This window comes from Homarus americanus, unplaced genomic scaffold (genome assembly GCF_018991925.1).
Source record: "Homarus americanus isolate GMGI-L3 unplaced genomic scaffold, GMGI_Hamer_2.0 scaffold45562, whole genome shotgun sequence".
NCBI lineage: Eukaryota > Metazoa > Arthropoda > Malacostraca > Decapoda > Nephropidae > Homarus > Homarus americanus.
This window is the reverse complement of record NW_024744839.1, coordinates 2,504,950-2,525,949: the sequence shown is the minus strand read 5'-3', so window position 1 is coordinate 2,525,949 and position 21,000 is coordinate 2,504,950. Positions and strand designations below refer to the sequence as shown.

General features: G+C 36.5%; 1 protein-coding gene across 1 annotated transcript; it reads right to left on the bottom strand.

Annotated features, from left to right (window-relative positions):
* Positions 1-4,392: 4,392 nt before the first annotated feature.
* LOC121878206 (myoneurin-like) lies at positions 4,393-20,827 on the bottom strand. The gene is made up of 11 exons (XM_042384285.1): positions 20,796-20,827; positions 17,198-17,345; positions 16,644-16,854; positions 15,459-15,701; positions 14,264-14,366; positions 13,968-14,051; positions 13,093-13,110; positions 10,337-10,467; positions 9,723-9,885; positions 8,100-8,783; positions 4,393-6,020 (listed from the first exon to the last, which is right to left on the bottom strand). The coding sequence occupies exons 2-11, from the start codon at positions 17,340-17,342 to the stop codon at positions 5,541-5,543; spliced, it is 2,262 nt and encodes a 753-aa protein (XP_042240219.1). The 5' UTR covers positions 17,343-17,345; positions 20,796-20,827; the 3' UTR covers positions 4,393-5,540.
* Positions 20,828-21,000: the final 173 nt, after the last annotated feature.

The following is a 21,000-nucleotide window of genomic DNA, read 5'->3' as shown; positions in this document are numbered from 1 at the left end:
CTGGTGTAATATTAAAGTACAAAATGAAGAAATGGATATTATTAATAAGTTTAAAATATGAAAACAATGGCTAGAAGAAATGTGATGCTAAGACTAATCATATAAATATATTAGTTATTCTAGGACAAATTTATCATCATTCAGACCTTTGCTAAAAGCCTCACAGTAACCCTTACAAAAATTCACCACTCGGTGAAAAAAAATTCTAAAAATACTGGAGAGGACGTCCATTCAAAGATAACAATGTAGCATTACCCAAATATTACAAGAACAGTACCTTAGCTACAGTACTGTATGGAGACATTTGTAGACACGGATACAGGAATTCCGGGTGTATCATTTTACCAGGTGATTAATTATTTATCGTTTTCCTTAGTTAACCAACACATGGGTGGTCAAGATCACAGACAGTACACATCACCTGCAGCTATATCAGTCCAATTGCTCGGTTATCTCAATAACTAAAAAAAAATTCTGGGAGTAGAAATAAACAAGGTATTCCCTGTGTATTATGGCATCATGCACTGTAGGTAGAAAGAACTGATTTAGAATAAGGTACAGTATAAGGTGCACATAGGAGCTACAGTAGATGGACCCCAAGAGGTAAAATGGCTAGAGGGCTCAGGCTCATAAATCTCTCACCCAGTTATCTTTATTGAAGTATGTGATCACTAGACGACTATACAGGAGCTCCTCTACTTAAGAACGTTCAACTTACAAACTTTCAGAGATACAAACATCATCACTGGGGAGGGCTACCTGCCAGAACAAGTGCTTAATGTGGATGAGATTGACTTATTTTGAAGAAAATTCCAGATAGAACAAACATTACCTAAGAGGAGAAGGGTGAGGCAGGTTTTAAGGCTGTATGAAAGGGTATAGCTGTACTAAATATCCATAATCTTTTCATTTTTTACAATATGTATAGTATCTACAAGAGTAAAGTTGGACTTACAAACAAGCCTCAGGAACGTGATTCGTTCGTAAGTAGAGGAGCACCTATACACTACCACATGAATGTGCATATACAGTGGCCTGCAATTATACCAGGTACAGTCGTTGGCACATTATGTGAGATGCGACACCTTGGTGTGTGTATACATTGCAGTATATCCATCTGAACGCCATGAAACAGCCTCTTAATACCAGGCCAGACTAAGGTATATACCAAGTAATGCTCTTCTTATCTAACCTGAATACAGTACCACTTTACTGATTCTGTTCTGGTTAAAAAAAGACAATTTTATTCAGTCGAGAGAAAAACCCCAGGTCCCAGTGGGATATGTGGATACCTCGACTTGAAGTTAAAACATACTGTACTAGTAATTGCAGGGCCCAACCCTCACAGGTCAGAGAACATTCCTCCTACCCTCTCCCTGGTGCAAGTACCATCGCCACTGTCCAATCTTATTGCACAAGATGGATCGGGCTCTTGTCAGACAACTTTTCCCTACCCATGACTTTTGAATTCTAATACTGTATAAGAAAGATGTCAGTTATCAAAATCATCAAAGTTATGGACATGGCTATCATTAGTGGAACAACACTAATGACTATCAAACAGCTTGTGACATCAGCATTACTGCAATCTATCACAAGTAAAATAAAGTTAGGGAGACAGCCAATTATGGGTAAACCAAGGTGTTGTCTGATCCCTGAATTAGTGCAACCTTCCTCCTTCCCAACCCCCACCCTCCCTGTCGCCCTACATCACACCACCTCGTCACCACCACCAGCCCACTTTTATCAAATACTGTAGTAGGCAATGAGATTACAGTATGTTTGGTAATCAGAATAAAATCTGTAGCCAAATAAGAAGTACAGTATGAGTATTCTTAGATAGAGGAGAAATCATTTCTTAACACCATTATCTGACCACTATAAAGAGGTTGCTTCTGCCCATTCACCTCAATATACTTACTACAGAGTCAACAAACACACTGCTGTCAATTCTCACAAAATCTGCCAATCACTGTACCAGGTAACTAACTGTACATACTACTTTTGAGGATAATTCTTATCGTAAGCCAACCAGTGCGACAGACATGACAAAAAAAGGAAAATGAAAGAAAAAAACAACAACAACAATTACCTTACTGAAGGTACTCAATACTCCATGAATTTTGATAAACAAGAAAAAAGTATATTAAATGTGCATGAAGAACTTGTCCCAAATCTTCAGTATACAGTATAGTCTCGGTTTATGCGGTCAATTACACCCGTGGAGGTCCGCGTAAAACGAGAAAGGCGTAAACGAAATAACAGAACATAAGGGATTAATTGAAAGAGAGACTGGGCCAACCCCCCAGACTACCCTTTTTCCGACACACTACGTAACTTGTAGTAAAAATAACATCTTAATTTTATGATGGCATGCACACACAATAATATAAGGTTTTTTAACACTTACGTTAGTAGAAGAGATGGCTGGGCACACGGGGATGGGGGGTTGGTTCCGAGGCAGAGGGCAGATTATTGGCCCTCACCTGTATCACCTGTATCACTGCCTCTTTGTCAAACCCCTCAAAGTCCATATCCTTACTATCATTGACTTGGGTTGGCTGTGGTGGGTGGCGGGTGAAAAACTCGGTAATGTTTTGTTGACTGGGCGACCTAGTGCGCACCCTGCCTGCGCCGCTTCCCGCGTAAATAATAATTGCTGGTCGGGCCAGGTGCCGCGTAAATGACCAACCGCGTAAAGGAAATCCACGTAAATCGAGACTATACTGTAGATGCAAAGATCAAGTTTTCCAAGGTACAATAAGGAAGAAAAATTTAATGGAAGATATAGGATAAAATATTAAGAAGTAAAAATAATACAGTATAGTTTTGATTTACGCGGTCAATTGAACCCGTGGAGGTCCGCGTAAAACGAGAAACGCGTTAACGAAATAGCAGAACATATGGGATTAATTGAAATAGAGACTGGGCCGACCCACAAACTCCACTTTTTCCGACACAATACGTACGTTGTAGTAAAAATAACATCTTAATTTTATGATGGTATGCACACACATTTAATATTTAAGAGAAATATCAATAATATTAGGTTTTTAACACTTACATTAGTAGAAAAGATGACTGGGCACACGGGGATCTGGGGTTGGTTCCGAGGCAGAGGGCAGATTATTGGCCCTCACCTGTATCACTTGTGTCACTATCCACCACAGAGGCTTGCAGGGCCTCTTTGTCAAACCCCTCAAAGTCCATATCCTCACTATCACTGACTTGGGCCGGCTGTGGTGGGTGGCGGGTGAAGAACTCGGTAATGTTTTGTTGACTGGGCGACCTTGTGAGCACCCTGCCCGAGCCGCTTCTCGCGTAAATGATGGAATGAACTGTGTAAATAAAAATTGTCGGTCTGGCAAGATGCGGCATAAACGAAATCCGCGTAAATTGAGACTATACTGTATATGGAAAAGTTGCAGGACAAAAGTTATCTGTGATTATATATATACAAAAGGATGAAAGCATCAAGAGGTAATCAAAACCATAAAAATATTCTATTTAAGTGAGACTAACATGGCATGGGCAGATGTCAAAATTGTGGCTATGTTGGGAGACAAAAATCAGTCCACAAGGTCAGTCTATACTTCCCAAATTACCACAGACCTGATGGATAAAGGTGAAGGTGTTTGGTTCAGTGGAAGAACCAGTCATGGAGATCTGAGAAAAGAGACTGAAAGAAGTAATTAAGGTACAGTACTAGCGGAGGTTGGGAATATCTGACCCTTAAGCCAACATGTGCATGACAGAGTGAATGTAAAGAAGTGGGCACAGCAAGGAATTGCACAAGTAGGGGTATAAAGGACATGGTACTGTACTGTATTATATGGACACCATTTACATGCACTGTAGTACATTTTCACATGGCAGCTTCTTGGTAACTGAGATATGATGCAGTCAACTCTATTATATTTACTACTTCTGAATAAAGTGGAATTCAATGTTCAATCATTCAAATTTAACCCCACCTGAAGACAGGTGTACGGTACTGTAATTGTTTTGAGCCTCTGCATGCCCAACCCATCTCCAGTCAACAATAAAAATCCCAACAGAGATAAATATTTTTTGAAAATTAATAAACTCAAATGCTATGTTAAAACCTTGTTTAAAACTTAAAGGGCCACACTCACATCATAACTACTGTACATTCTAAGACCTTCATGACATGAGATTAATGTTAGTCGATAATGATGGGTGACAAAAATGCAAAAATTTGGAAAATCTCTTGCAAATGACTTTCCATGCTCGGAATGTCAAAATTAATTAAATCCAAAGCCAATGATTTTGGTCACTATGATATAGTATATGATGTACTATAAGTTACACCTACATTTGCAGAAAAATGTAGTCAACGGTATTACATCCAAGGTCTTTCAACAATGGTAATTTCTGAAATTATTTTATTTTAATATCCATGATATTCTGAACTTGGTTAAAATATGAGAAAAAAATTATCCCAGAACATCATAAAATGAGTAGTAGAGGATAAGGGCATTCTCTTTTGGTTCATATTTGGCTTTACTGTACCACATGAACTAGTAGAACTAAAGCTTCTATTGGGTACTTGCCACTTTCAAAGGCTTAAGCCTTCTGGTAAGAAATGGAAAGTGACCATCCCACAGCAGCTACTTAACAAACTTTCCAATGAACTTTATGTCTTCATTTAAGGTACCTCAAGGAGTTCATAGTCTAGTTTATAAATTAAACCACCTTAAGCAAAGATTCTCAGTTTACATATACTCATAAAAATTAAATATCATACATTCATAATCAATTATATTATGTTTATTTCAGATATAAAATTATTCACTTATATTCTTGAGTCATGCTTCTGTATCACTTAAAACTTGCAGAAAGTAAACTTTAGAAAAGCTATGAAAAGATCAGTTTACAGATCTTTTTTTTTAATATTCTTGTTGAGTATCACGTGAAGATACTGATATCTTTCATTCAACTACAGCTACAAAGAAATGAATGTACAACTTCTGGTGGGAATGTTCTAATAAATATTTCACCATGAATTCATGAAACAAAATTCTACATACATATCTTTAAATAGTTATAACTTTCAAAATATTCACAAAAAAAAAGTAAAACAGAAAGCATGGTCAAAGAGGGCTTACCAGAATTGCTAATAATAATGACTAAAACCACAAAAAGTAAACAAAAACTCAGCACATATCTTTGGTGGTAAGCAAAAAAGGTAAATTTCTTTAAATTAAAAATAAAAATGTCTAAACCATAGAATACTTTTACCTAAAATATTTTTATATTTCGGAAAAAAGGTCAAATTCTTTAAGTAAACAATAAAATGTCTAAACCATAGCATATTTTAACCTAAAATATTTTAATATTTTTTGAACAACCTCTCATGGCAATGTATCAGTGCTAAAAACACTGCTTCATGTCCAGTGCAATAACACACTAATAAGTCAGTGACAGACAGATGAACCTGTTTATCAGACGAGTACATGACAAGTTAAAATACTTTGACAGGTTCCATGAATCAAAAACACCTTTGTTAAACAGGATATTCACATAGTAAACATCTCAACCGTCTCTGATTCTGAGGGATCACTGGGATCTGTAAACAGCTGCAAAGGTTCTGCTTTAACAATTGAACCTTTACCACCTAAGCTATCTCCACCAAAGCTCTCACTTCCAATATGTGAATGTTCAGCTGCAAATTGTGCATATTCATCATCTAATTCCTCTTGTCCCAAATGAACATCTTGGAGACCTGAAGATACAATGCGGGCAGTAGTAACCATCGGTGTTCCATTAGTGGTAATGGTGTTGCCGATGTTAGTAGAGGTAATCTGTTGATGCTGAGATGAGATTGGAGTAGTGGTCAGGAAAGTATGTGCAGTAGTTGTAGCAGTAGTGGTAGCAGAGTTATCCATCACTACGGGGATAGCATAATACACACCCGTCGTGGCTGAGTCTTCACCAGCCACAAGGATGGTGGTGCTCCCAGAAACATTACCTTCTAATTGATCCATCTCCTCTGCAACCTGTTGGAGAGATTTAATAGTACAACTTTGTTCAAAAGATTTTGTTTGCATAAGAAATGCACCTATTGCCAACAGCAAAACAGATACAACTGCAGAATTATATAAGTGAAACAGTTGCATGCTAGAGAAGGTTAGCAGACACAGTACCAACATTGCAGTAGCTGCAACAACATACAAGTAACAGGAGCAGTAGCTTTGTGTTAACATACTTCTTTTGCCATCTGAAGGACACTCTTTTTTGCAGGTGTATACTGTAGGCAAAACAGAATGATGGTGTTAGTGCCTACTAAAGCAATTTATGCCTTTTAGGGTGTTTTCGGGTGTGTGGGTTTTCCTACCGAGATATTCTATTTTACTAACAGAATTTTGATGTTTGCACACCAATTACATTTTGTAAATTTAATGTCTACTCCAAGTTTTTTCTAGCATATTAGCCATTTTTCAAGGTCCCCAAAACACAGCCAACCAGCTTCACCATACTCAAAGTTGAAAGAGCCAGTTTCAAAATCATTAAAAGTTGAGAGCCTCACTAAATACCATTATTGTTGAATACCTTTATTCTTTATCCCTGTGTTCCAAGTAAATATCCAACACAACTTCTGTACAGAATAATGTAAAAACCCAGTTGTTGAATAACAAACTCAAATTATATATTTTTATAATTTTCTTCCCCAGTAGTATTACAACCATGATGCTAGGAGCAGCAGTTGATGGTGTTAACAACAGTAATGTCTCTGTTGGCTTGAATCCCTCTTAACCGGAACTCTACGATAGCCGGAATTGAAATTTTCTCAGAAAATATTTCCTAAAGCTAGAATTTCTGAAAAATTATGGTTTTGTGAACGATTTTCAAGAGGCACACTTTCTGGAAAATTCAGAGAAAATTTTCCCAGTACCTGGAAAATTCCAGGGATGAGGGATTTTTTTTCAGCTTTGAGAGATGATGAAATGAGCAAATTCTGGAACATCCGAGAACATCATTCCATTACCCGGAAATCTCTCATTCCCAGAAGTGCTCTGCACCAATTGTTTTGGCTAATGGAGATATCACTGTATTACATTAGTTGCACATGAAGAATGCAAGCAACTACAGAAGCAAGTTATAAACTACAGCAAAATTAGAGCTAGAAAGAGAAGGTAGATTAGTGGTTACCATAACCTAGAGTTTGATGGCAGTAAACCATTATTATGGTAAATCTCTTCCTGCCACCACAGAACACATTTACAGCAATATATAACTTTTTTTCTTCCATTAATAAAACACACATATTTAAAGTCTTCAAGTCCATGTCCATGATACCTGATGCTGAATACATCCATTCTATCTTTCAATATAGGCCTGAAGCATATTGTTCACCTGTATGTGAGAGTATAACCTGTAACAGTTATACGCAACGAAAATATCAAAATGGAGTGAGAACTGATATGTATGAGTGACTAGAGAACAATGGTGGTTATTGAGTTATTCTTGAGAAGGGTGTTGCTAATGAGTAGTAGGACTCTTATTGTGAAAGGGGAATAGCACAGTATATAAATGAAGAAAAAAAAAGCCAAATTTAAGGCAAATTATCTAAAGCCAACAAAAAAAAAAAAAAATCACAAAGACTAATTTCCTAGGACTGTACAGCACCTGTATCTTAAAACTAAATTATCAATAAATCTAAATGAACTTTTTTTTGTTAGATATGACCTAAAAGTTGTCTTAAATGACTGGAATATGGCATAATCAAGTAGCACCACTGGATTGGATTACTGAGAGCACATCTACAATTAGGCTGAGTTCTCCCATGCATCCAATATGTTGCTATTTTAGTATAGTGCTTACTGTATATACAGTAGACAGCTATGATAAAAAAAATCAAACACAATGTTGGGGAAACAGACAATTTATAACTTATTGCAAAAACAAATTTAAATCACAGGTAAAATTTGTCTTGCAAGTCTCTTCATTTCCCTATAAACACTAATCAAAAGATCAAACTGGTAATTATACTTGACTATGTTTGTAAAAAATATTAAAAATGTCATCTGGACAGTTCCACTAAATATCAAGTGTCCATTTCCTTCATTAACCCTCACCTTAAATGCAGACTCCACAATATTCAGTTCTTCCTGGTCCCTCCGCTTTGGCGTGTCTTCTTCTTCCTCCACTTTAACTCCCATCGTTTCAAACGTTGGCTGTGTTGTGGTCGTGGTGCTGTTGACACTTCGTGCTACAGATGAAACTGCTTTACGAATATCACGAAGTTTTCCTGCACCTTTACGTGTAAATGTCCTTGTTGTAGTTACTGAAGTGGAAGCAGTGGGTTGTGACATAACCTCTGATACATTAACCTTATAATAATTTAAAGACGGATCCACCTCCTTCACAACAGGAGGAGGTAGTTCCGGTATTTTACCCTCCTTTCTCAATTTAGCAACTCTTGACTTGTACTGGTTATTTGTAAGACCATGTATGGTAGTGTAATGTTCCCTGAGGCCTGCCCTTCCATCTAACATCGCGTTACATATTCGGCATGGTGTATTTTGAATCTCCTGCATGTTGTGCATCGTTCGAAGATGTGTTCGCAGGTGTACCTTCTGTACAAAGCCCTTGGCACAATAATTACAAACAAATGGTCTTTCACCAGTGTGGACTCTGACATGCATCTCAAGTTGACCTTGACTTGGGAAGTTCTTCCCACAGATGTAACAATTGAGACCACCATCTTCCTCGTGCATCCGTACCATGTGGGACTTCAGGGAGTCAGTTCGTGTGAACACCTGGGAAAAAGAAAATTATAGTAAAAAAGTTTTGGGAAGTCCGTTTTTATTCTCATTTGGAGTAGCAGAACAATAAAAACTACCCCAAATACTCTTAAAGGCTCATAGTTAAACAGCTATAAAAATCAAATGGAAGGGAAAGGGATGCATCAATCAATGACCATTGCTGAGCAAGCACACTAAACCATCAAACCTCCAAAATGGCTAAACCCAATCTCCAAATTTTATATTACTCCAGAAAGAGCATAAATCAAGTCCTCCTGAGCACTCTAATCTATGATGGTGAAAGGAGATGAACGTTGATAGAACAGCAGTGAAAAGTAAACAAAACCAGTCTTGCATATATGCTAAAATTAGGTACAGAATGTCCCCAACTTACAAACGCCTGCTGATACGAACGGGGTTAAACTTGAAATTTACAGTACCCTGTATTTTATTTACCTGATGACTTATTTTTCACTTTCATTTACTGTACTGCATTTTGTCATTATATTTCTTTTGTTTTAAATTAAGTGCTTAGAAAATGCCAGAAATTGATGGAGAATTCTGTCGAAGACTGGATCTGGATTTGAAAGATTCTGTTGGCTTGTAAACAATTTTGTTATGACAGGCTATAGCCGGTCAAACTCCTTGAAACAAAATTTGCTTCAAAATATAATGAGTAATTACAAAAAAATAGATAAACAAATAAAATAAAAACATGAATAAATTACCTTAAAAGATATTGAAACAAAAACAAAAATTATCACAAATAAAAATAAAGTTGTAGATTATTTACCATCACAAAATGCTAGAAAATTACCCTGTTAACAACCTTGGATTTGATGACCAGAGTTGATGTAAGTATAACATGTTACTGACAATTAAGAGTACTGTATTACTAAACCTATTTCAAACTCTTAATCATGTATCCCAACAAAAATGTTAAGGAATTTTTACCTTCTGGCAGACAGGACAAGTAAGATTACTTGACTCCTCATGGTCATTAACTAGATGCTGGTGTAGGACATGGCGCTGCGGGAAGGTCTCATCACAATATGGACAAGGAATATCTTTTACTTCTAAATGAGATTTCATATGTACACGCAGCGTTGTAATGGACCTGGAGAGAAAAGAAGAATTACTTAAAACACAAATCCTTTCAACACCGTTTTTTTCCAACATGTATATTGCAAAAGCTCAGATAAACAGATGGTAGTTGAAACTTGAGAATTACATTCAGAAATATTTAAGAGAGTTCAGAAAGTTAACTCTGTATATTAACTCAATTTATTTATGAGAGTAAAGGGCAACAGGAGTAGCTATAGGGGTAGATGTTGAGTTATAAATAAAGAGAAGGGCAGAGTGAAGGAGATGTTAACAATTTGCTATAGGTTATCATAAGGGTTTAACAAACAATTTCCATATGAAGCATATTAGTTCTTCTACAAGTCCCATTCCTTATTTTAAAACTAGCTGCAAAGAGTAATGTTTATTAAAAATAAATAAAAGAAAGCTTGCAGCATTCAGCTTAAGATATAAATGATAAAAGAGTACTGTATTTCAAAGCCTACCTGAATTCTTTGCCACATTCTTCACATGGTATACCATTTTCATCATCAGTCGACCGGGGCTGTGAACGTCTGCCAGGTCTTTTGGTCCTGACAGCAGAGCTCTTTTTAAAGTTTGCTGGAAAGTCCATCACCTGTTGTAGGAAACTTCACATGAATCTCGTCATAATATCATGGCAAGCGTATGGTTACACATCACAACCATATTCTCTGTAAACACAAGGAAGTCTTCAGTAGTACTCTGCTGAAGGAAAAAAAAAGGTAAATGTGGTAAAAACAACATTCTAAAAGCAGAGAAAGGAAAATGTGATAAAATTATTTCAAAACAAAGTCTCACATAGTTTATGTAAATGTACAATACCAATCATCAGCAAAAATATGGTACTATGTATGTCCTCAAAAGGGCCAACAATCTTCCCATTAAGATTCCAAGAAAAGAAAGCAAAAAAAAAAAAAAAAAAAAAAAAAGTGGAAATGCTTGTCAAATGTCTGTATGGTTTGACTGCCATCAATAACCTTGATCAGACAAAGAATAATCAAGGAACAGAACCAGTGTACTTAACATATGAAAATGCCCTACAGCAGGACCCCCAGATTCTCAGAATGGAGTTTGTAAGCATCCAAATGTCTACTAGGTTAAGGCTGCAATGGCAGGCAAATAAATAAAGATTTGTGATCTGAGTACTGACAGGACCACAAAGACATAATAGCAATGAGCGAGAAAAGAAAATAATGGCTGAAAACATCTAAATATGTCATTAAATATAGCAAGAACTGTACAGTCATCTCTAACAAAAAATGAATATTGTAGGGTCACTAAGAATTTTACTCTCTTTGGTGCAACAACAAAGCAAGACAATACAAAAGCTACCTTAAATTAAGAAAGAAGAGTGAAGCAAGAATGAATCATCTGCATAACCAGCTTGATTTGAGAACCTAGATCTGCCAATTATAATGACAAAATGTTATATTCTGTAGTGTGTGTACAGAAGACAATAAAAGTTTGAAATTTTTTTTTGAGTCAAATGATGTTATGGTTTAGCTTGGATGGAGAATGGTTCACTCAAGCATGAGGCATCAAAATCCCAGCCAAAAGTCAAATCTAATACTCATGTAACCTGTTATGAACCAATTTCACCTCAACATGTATTGTGGGAAGGTTGACCTCATCTCGCTTGCTGTTGGCTATCTTGGGGAGGTCATGTGCAGACTGGTTCCCCCAACATAAGCCCTACTACTGTTAACATTGTTTTTGAGTCATGCTTACCACTCTTCATAAGCTACAAAAATCCTAAGGAAGCATCATCTTAGCAATTTCAAAAGGATGGGTACTAAGCCATGTGCAAAGACTTTCCAGAGAAGCAGCAGCAGCATCAGCAGCAGATATAGTGTACTGAAGAAAAAGGAATACAACATAAAACACAAGGTACATAAGCATTATTTGCCAGTCAGAAACTAACTTATAACCTGTAGTATTACTCAGGTGTCAAGCATACCCATTAAACTAGTTACCAGTTCATGTACTCAAAACTAAATTATTGAATGTTTAACCGAGCAGCCTGTTTATTTGAATTAACAAAATAACCATTAGCATACACAGTCAGTCTCAAGTTATTTTGACTTCTTGGATCAACTAAAAGACATTCACAATATTTTTGAGGGTGAACACAACATGCATGTAAGTACACTCTCTCCAAAAAGTATCTTTACAATTTTGTGTGACAATATGACAACCCTACCAAGACAACAGGAATCGCAGTGTTCATTTTAAAATTTGTCGGACCCCTCCGTACAGAAACCTTTCGGAACGAGGCATGGGGCAACAAAACTTATTAATATTAAAATTTTCAAACATAACTTCTTGATTGAAATGGAAATATATCCAATAAGAAAGGAACTGATAGACATTTATAAATTACACTGCTTCAAAAATTAGGTATTATCCATTTATACCAAGAGAAGAAATATCAGCCCAAGGGAACAACGTACTCTATCTTGTTTTAATTATTCTTACAAAGACAAACTCAGTCCTCATAAAATGATATAGTAAGGGGCAAAAATAGTTGTGAAAAATGAACAGCAAAATTTGGTAAGCTATACAAAACAAAATCAGAGTGCAATCAAGTGTATCTTAACATTTACTTCACACTATGGGAATCACCTCTCAAAAAATCTAGTGGGATACCAGTTATTTCACTCCCTGTACAGAGTAATAATATTTCCAATAAAAGTAAGTATATGACCCGAGTACAGCATGGTAGTCTTTCACTGACAATAATACCAAAAAGCTGACAATAAAGGTTACAGAGGAGGTATCAATATTATATATTTTGTAATTCTGTAATGGAGTCCACATTAAGAAGGCAACATGACGAGAACAAATTGTGATCCTGTAGTGAAATGAACGTTCAGTAAAACTGGATTCCTTCATGCATGCGACAACCAAACCAACAAAGAAATTAATACAGTAATAAAAATTTTCAAGTACAGTACTGTACTGTCCTCATCACTCAGACATGAATGACAGATAACAAAGCTCATCATGTAAGGCCCTACATGCATCACCCCACCACAAGTGCTGGAACAAATGCTAGTTACACAGGAAGATAGATATTTAACCTATTCTCTACCATAAAACAAAAACAAAGGTAGTAGTACATTACAGTTTAGATTTATGGTACAGAAGGAGTTAAAAAAAAATGACAAATGAATAAAGCACTAACACCGGTACATGGATCGGAAAAAATATTAATACTTACGTCATCCTCTTCAGACAGCTAAGATGGGACCCAAAAATATACCAAAATTACTAAAATTCAAAACAATTTTATGTCAAGCAGTGAAAAATAATACCACTATAAAATGTCTTTCAATATTATCAGTACTGTACTGTACAAACACCTTCATATACGGTAAAAGTTCACAATAAGAACTACATTACTTTGCCAAGATGCGTACTCCAAATAATTAAAGAACAGCGAAAAAGACAAGCGAGTTAAATTGTGTAATATTTAATACAGTATACTGTGTTTTTTTTTCCATCAACTATCAAATTTCACCACTTTCAAGTAGAGAACTATGGCAAAATAGGTATGATCAGCTATATAACATATTATCATCCACATGGTTCATTCTTTGTTATGAACTTAATTTGTCTAGTGTTAGTACAAGAGGAACTTGGAGTATCCAGAGGAAACCTGTGATGTTTGGTAGGACCACATTGGGTAACACCCTCCTCACATGTGTCCAGGCCAAGCATGGATCGAACCCATAAGTGGTGGGAGTAGAAGCAATACCACTGTCCTTTATAGTATTATAAATATCTAACTGGTGAACCTATAGAACAAGTTTGAGCTAATCTGAACTTACCAATATTCTATAGATGTTTAATGAAAATAATGTGTAGAACAGAAATAAGCAAGGGGAGAGAAAAACAAGAGCCCACCTTGAATTAACGATGTATCTAGCACATTTTCGGAAACAATCTAGGCCATACATAGCCTTACCCCTATTTTCATGAGGTTATAGGATTAAGATGCCAAAAACTACTAACTGAAAGTGTGGTAATTCTACAAGCCTCACCTATATACAGTATATATCATAGTTGATCATTTCAAATTCTTTTAACACTCACCTCAATCATTTCTCCTGCTACTTCCTTATCATAGTCCTCTTCTTCTTCCATTATCTCCCTTTTAGTAGTTCTGTCACAGTTGACCTGAAGGTAAACCACAATACCTCTTGTTACATGTTAACCTTCTTCACACACCAAATACCCTATAAAATTCATATATCATATCAAACGACCCTCTATCAACCTAATCATAATTCTATTTCGTTTGTCACAAGCTTTCAAATGCTCTTCAACATTTGGTGGGAATGCACATAACAAGATCACAGTTGTTGCCAAGTATCATTATATTTACTTACCATCATGTTATTAGTGGTAGAGCAGGAGCCGTTAGTTTCACCATTTTCTTCCTCATCCTCCAGAACTTCTTCGTACACAACTTCTTGCACAATAAGTTTTTTCCTGAAAATCACAAGTGGTTTACATACACAGCATAAGAAACTTGGCAAACTAAGAATATATTAAAGTAGAAGAGTTATTGGAGAGACTCGGGGCCCTGACTTGCATGACTGGAATCCCCCCAAAATAATAAAAACAAAAAAAATCAGATTATCCATTAACTTCACAGTGGGCTCTTGAAGCATAACCAGATGATGATAAGGGAACCTTGAGGAAGAAGGCTAGAGAATTTTGCTGCCAAGCATTAACACAGGAACTGTATTGTACTCTAATTCCCATATTTGCTGTCACTAGGTATGAAACACAGATTCCAGGAACAACCCCCAAGATCTAGATCACCTGCAGCAAGGGTCTTTCCCAATGAGGAAATCCAGTGAGTGAGCTGATTAAACCTACAATTAAAAAAGTCTCCTGGCATTCTGTTCTATGTTGCACCATGAGCCCATGTACAACCAAGCCCTGACACATGTAAGGAACAGTACACACTTGTGAGGTAGACTTAGGTACAGCTTAAGAAATCCAGGTTCTCCAAGATGCAAACCCAGGGTTAGTTTGTCCCCAAAATTATACATTGGGTCAATCTTAAGAAGGGTCACAGCAGTGTATATATGCTACTCGTGATAATTATGATCACTGACTTTTAATACAGTAATTTAGAACTGAGTGGCCCAGCCTATAAATAATGAGACTGGTTTATACTTAACTTCAAGAATAAAAAACAATGGCCACATGACACAACTGCTTGAAGTAAGGAATGGGCAGGAAAAGAAAGGCAAGGCAAGAATTTAAGATGTATGACCTGTAATGCTCAACAGGTTATCGTCTGTGGAAGTTTAATATTCCTTGTGTTCAAATTTTGTGTATGTACAGGGGGTTGGGGGTGGGAGGGTAGAAACAGGGAATCGTTAGCTGTCAGTTAAGGGATGATCGTGACCTCTGCCTCTAGTTTTTAATTTCTCAAAGGCAACAGTTGTAACAGGTCTACCAGGTCTCTAATCCACCAGGTTTAGAGACTGTTTTACATAAGTTACCGAGCAAAAAGGCATTAAGTTACAAAAACATATTGAGAATGACCCAGAAAAAATCTTATTGTACCTTATTCGAATATTCTTTTTTGTTGTAGTGGTATGATTGGCTGTGGTTGGACAAATAAAGCCTTCTGGCTCAGAATTCATGATGGTAGGGCCTGTAGCACTTTTTTTGGAAGGAGGAGGCACCATCATCATCTCATCTCCAATGAGCTGAATGTCAATATCCTCTAAATCATCATCTGCATCTTCTGATGGCAGAGTTCTTTTGGACCACCCTCGACCTTTGCCACGACTTTGAAAATATTGTCTGAAAATAAAATATACTTATCAGTACAGTACAATGATCATCACAGTAAATTATTTTTTCTATAATTGAGGGCATACAAATCAATGAAGAGTCAATGAGTGAACCCTTTGAGTCCTATTAAATGGAAATAAGTTTAGTGAAGAAGGTGAAAGAAGTCTACATAAAGCAGTGAAATTAAAATTCCCTTGGTACACAACTAAAAAAACACAAAGACAGTAGGAAAGTACAAATACATAACACATTTTCAATATTATAATATCAGATAATTGTAATACACAGATAAATGAACAGAATGATGATGCTTGTTCATCCTTGAAATTTAAATAAAATGGCACATCACATTGCCTGGCAACACACATATGTTAAAATATGACTGAGTGATAACAGTACAGGTACTGTATGCTGAAAATACAAAAATTTGCAACTCTTGGTGGTGATGATATTGAAGAACTGTACTGTATGTCTACAAGAGTGTTTTGTAATAATAGAATACAAACCGAGGGTTTTTATGTAGTGTGAGAGAAAAATAATTAGTGAAAGCTAAATAACAAATACTTTGTGTAGAAAGTTACTTACAATATATAAAAGTTTTGTATTTGCAAAATATTAACAGTGACAGTAAGTAAGAATAAACCATAATGCTAGCAACAATAACCTTTACACTTTCCAGCTAGGGATTCCCAGTTAGTACCGTAGCATAGATTTGATAATACAGAGTACTGTACAATCATATTTGCTACTCACTGATAGGAAATAATAAACCAAAACCTTCCATGTTGACCCAAGACATGACACGCAACACAAATCTGTCAACCTTAATACATCAAACTCCCACCATCATTAAGTGTAGTAAAAATAAGGCTTCTATAATAATACAAGAGTACTGTATATCAGTGGCCTAAGGATCTGGTCAGTTAGTAAATGGCATACGGTGGTTCTTACCTGATACGCTGTGCTTTTTTAACCGGAGATGGACAGAACATGTCCACAGGTTCAGATTTAATATATACTGTAGAATCAAGTGGCTCTTCTTTGATTTGCACAAAATCTTGCATACTCCGACCTCTCCCGCGTCCTCTGCCTCTGCCCCTACCCCGTGATCCACTTGCTCTTCCACGGCCTCGATTGCGTCGCGGCAGTTCCTTGTGCATCTCTGAATTTGAGGTCAAAGTATGTGTAATAATAAAATATATATAATTCAACATACTGGTATTATTATATTCAAAATAATATAGAAATAATGAAAATTTCTTGCATGAATTAGTGACAATAATACAATTTATCACCAACTAAAATGACAAAAAGCACACAGTTTGTTGATCTATCTTCAATAAAATGGATTCTATAAACTATAATATAAAGCATAAGTTAAAATTTTCCATAAGTATCAATAATATTATACTTCTGCTACATTTCAGACACTTGTACAATGACATTAACCAGATACTGTACAATAAACAAAGTGTTCTAGGAAATTATCTCTGGCTATTTCTCACCTGGCATGTTCTGATGCAGCTGCATGTGTTCATTGAGAAGAGAAACCTTGTTGAACTCCTTCTCACACATGAAACACACAAAGATGCTTCCGTCCTCCATCTCATCATCTTCTACTATGATTTCGGTCCCTCCTCTCTTTTCCATCTTCTAGACATAAAAAATACTGTACTTAGAGAATGTTACATCAACACTACTACACATCATTAATACTAATACTCTTATTATATTGCATTTATTATCCCAGTCTTGTGCAATAATAAACTGTGATTAAATGAAAGAACTTATTACACTTATATTAATCAATATTACACGGTCAATATGAACAACCGGCATCTGCCCAGACACATCACTATTCACCACAGAGGAAATTATTAAACCTCGTGGCATTTCTCCAATTTTGTCAGTCTGAGACTCCAGTACAAATTTTTGGTATACTGTACTGTATTTACCCTCAGCCATTAGATTTTTTACACACTATAGGTAAATGTACCATCATCAAAACTACTGCTCTAGATCATATTCATAACTACCGGGTATTTACTGTACTGAATTAACCTTACTGAATTCACTCTACATGTATTTCTATTCATGTACTGTACTGTATATAAAATATGATTATAAATGTTTTTATTTAATGCATATTTCTATTTATGTAATAAGTACAGGTAGCTTCCCTCGTTTAACAATGGGGTTGCATTCATGATAAACCTAATGTTAAGTGAAATAATTGCTAAACGGGGGATAACAGCAAACCACAGAGGGCGAACAACAGATTCAAACGGCAGGGCAGTAAACACTGAGTACGGTACTCCCTAAAAATAATAATAAACAATTGATTTATTAACACCAAACTTCTATATAAGCGATGTGGTTCAGTTATACAAAAGGTACACCTAATTCGAACAAATCTCAAATTGCATGTATCAAAAATTTAAAAAATTGCTACGATACACAATAAAATTGATATATTACACAATGAGTATCATAAAATCAATAGCACATATCGCTGTACAAAAAATAGCTCCTTCAACACTCAAACCATCCTTTGGGTGATGCAACAGCCAGGCAGTCATCCAGCTGACTCAAGAGACATGTGTATATGCCATGACATCACATCGCGGGAGGGAGCACAGCTGGGTTGGGGAGTTGGCGATGCAGTTACAGCCCACCGCCTCCACACATACGTTCACTTTCCACACATTCACAGCCTACAGTATATGCCATTTAATAAGAAATACATCCAAAGTACAGTAATCAAAATAGCAAATTGAACTTGAGATTGATTCTACTAAGTAATAAGAGTAACACTTAATGACAGAAGTCCAAATGAATCAACTGCCTGATGAAAAATCTTGACAGAGGAAAACTTATTCCTTGTTTGAATAACAATCAAAATCGGGTGGAGGAATTACACTATTCGCATTTGTTGTTCCCTCATTTTTCCCAAGAGCAGGAACGTTTCATGGGCATTAAAGCTATTCTGTTCATACTCACTAGGCAATAGCAACTTTAAGTAATTCTTCATGGACAATGATAAATTAATTTTTCTGTTACATTAGATGTGGTTAGGCAGGTAAAGTTATTAATATTTCAGTATGGATGGGAAGGTCACTAGGAAGTGTTCAACTGATTACTGTTCGTTCAACTGCTCGCTGAGAAGCATGTGTTACCAGTTCAAGCGAAAATATGGCATCAGCAGACGGACGGTGGGCAAGGAACAACTTTAGTTATGGGAAAGCTAAAAGACGAAAATTAAAAAAACAATGGTATATTCTATATATTTTCCATTAGGTATCTGATTAACCCGGACCACTATCATTAAGTAGGTATTATTTTACTTTAGGACAGCGCGCCCGAAAGTTAAAATCTACCTTAACATTTAGATCTCTCTATTCCTGGGGTCACCAAACTACGGCCCGCGGGCCGGATCCGGCCCGCGACGTCAGTTCATCAGGCCCGCCGACGGTACTTGAATTTGCTTGATAAAACGTATGGAACACGAGACGTTGTGATACAATTTAAATTTAAATATTATGTTTAGAATACTTGGAGATCTTCACGCGTGCGGAGACCTCCTGACTGCTATGTGCCTTAAATTTACTATTTTCAATTTTAAATTATTGTATCTAGATTTTCTTGTTTATTGTAATGTTTGCTTATTTCGCGCCATCCCAAGTCCTTCCCCGGCTCGTGAACAGAATGATTATGCGGGCCGCACTCGTCATTCTTTCAGTTATCCGGGCCACTGTGAAAAAAGTTTGGTGACCCCTGCTCTATTCTAAGCATTTTGAACCCCTATATATACCTGGCGGAAATGGATAATGGCGACACAATTGAATTGAATTGTTTTCTGTAGTTTTCAGTCTTTGTCTCTGTGAGATGATGTTACCGCCGCATCATGCATACGCAGTATTGACTTACGTCATCCAGCCGTGACCAATGATTTATTGTTATCATCACGCAAATTTTTTTCGACCAATCACATTTTATTTTTTTCAAAGGAAGCAGCCAGGGTAATTTCATTGACCAGTCTGACAATGGCCGTGGTGGAGGTTAGTTGTCATTCGTGCTCCTACGATTATTTGAAGTTTATTGCCGAATTTTACGAGACGATCATTCTATCCCATTCTTACATACCCCTGGTCCTTCCACTTCTAGGGTATTGTACTTTCGGACATGGGGCACCCCAAAGTTTTTAACTACCGAGACATTTAGGTTAGTTTAAGCTAGGCCTAACTGGGGTCCAGCTAGGGGTTGGGATAGGTTAGGTTAGATGACACATTTTCGTTTTCAACCCCCATCCAAAAAAAAAAAACTTTTTGCCAGGCTCTCCCCCATTACTGTTAGGAGAGGGGGGGCAAAAACGAGCAATTTCCGCCACAAATGAAGGTAAGGTTTGTTTAAAACACACCAAAATACACTGGGAAAAACATATTGGTCAACCCGAAGGGACTCGTGTCCTAAAGTAAAAATTTACCGTTAAGTATTACCAAGAAGAGGATTTAAGTATCCATTTCACTGTCTTGAGTGTATATATTATTAAATCAGTGCAATATAACTACCTTACCAATATCTCTATATGATAGTATACCCTACATGTGTAAAGAAACTGGAAGTATTACTATTATGAATACACAAAAGCATCACTATTACCCCATTTAATTCTATACAACATGAAGCTCTTTTGAATACAATTAATAGTATAGTTGACGACAGGTGACTCCACACATCAAAATGGTTACCTGCGTCATATATCCAACACACCACTAACGAGACTCTAGTGAACAAGACTCCAAGACACACACACCATTCTAACGTAGTCTACACTTAAGTCACAATAATGAAGAGGAATAACAGTAGAGAAGAAAGGTTAAGTCTCCCACTGGTCGATGAAAACCGTACACAGACCCCCACAGCCACCCGCCACTCTCCTTATCACACAACTTCCTTCCATTACTACCATCCTCAACACCACCAGTCAACTAAGGTTACTCTAGGACGGTAAACAAATAACTACTATCAATATATAAAGGTGGATAAAGACTTTGAATTATAAACATACGAAGGAATAATAGAGTTGAGCTTGTATACAACAACCTGAAGCTGGCTCGGTGGTTCCTCCCTGTGGGGTAGACGAATATCGACAGGTATATCAAAGCTGTTGGCCGTATTAACACATATATGTATAATTTCTAATAATATTTTTCTAAATTTTATTACATATCTATGGTAAATGTGTATAATATTTAAGATTACCCTTTTAAAGCGTTCCGTTTTCTTTTCAATTCTTTAAATCATGAAG

Excerpts from the sequence above, each read along its gene's own strand:
- LOC121878206 (XM_042384285.1), bottom strand. The coding sequence starts at position 17,342 with ATGGAAAAGAGAGGAGGGACCGAAATCATAGTAGAAGATGATGAGATG. Across the intron at positions 16,855-17,197 it reads GCTGCATCAGAACATGCCAG|AGATGCACAAGGAACTGCCG; the intron begins GTGAGAAATAGC and ends CCTCAAATTCAG. Across the intron at positions 14,367-15,458 it reads AAAAAGAATATTCGAATAAG|GAAAAAACTTATTGTGCAAG; the intron begins GTACAATAAGAT and ends TGTGATTTTCAG.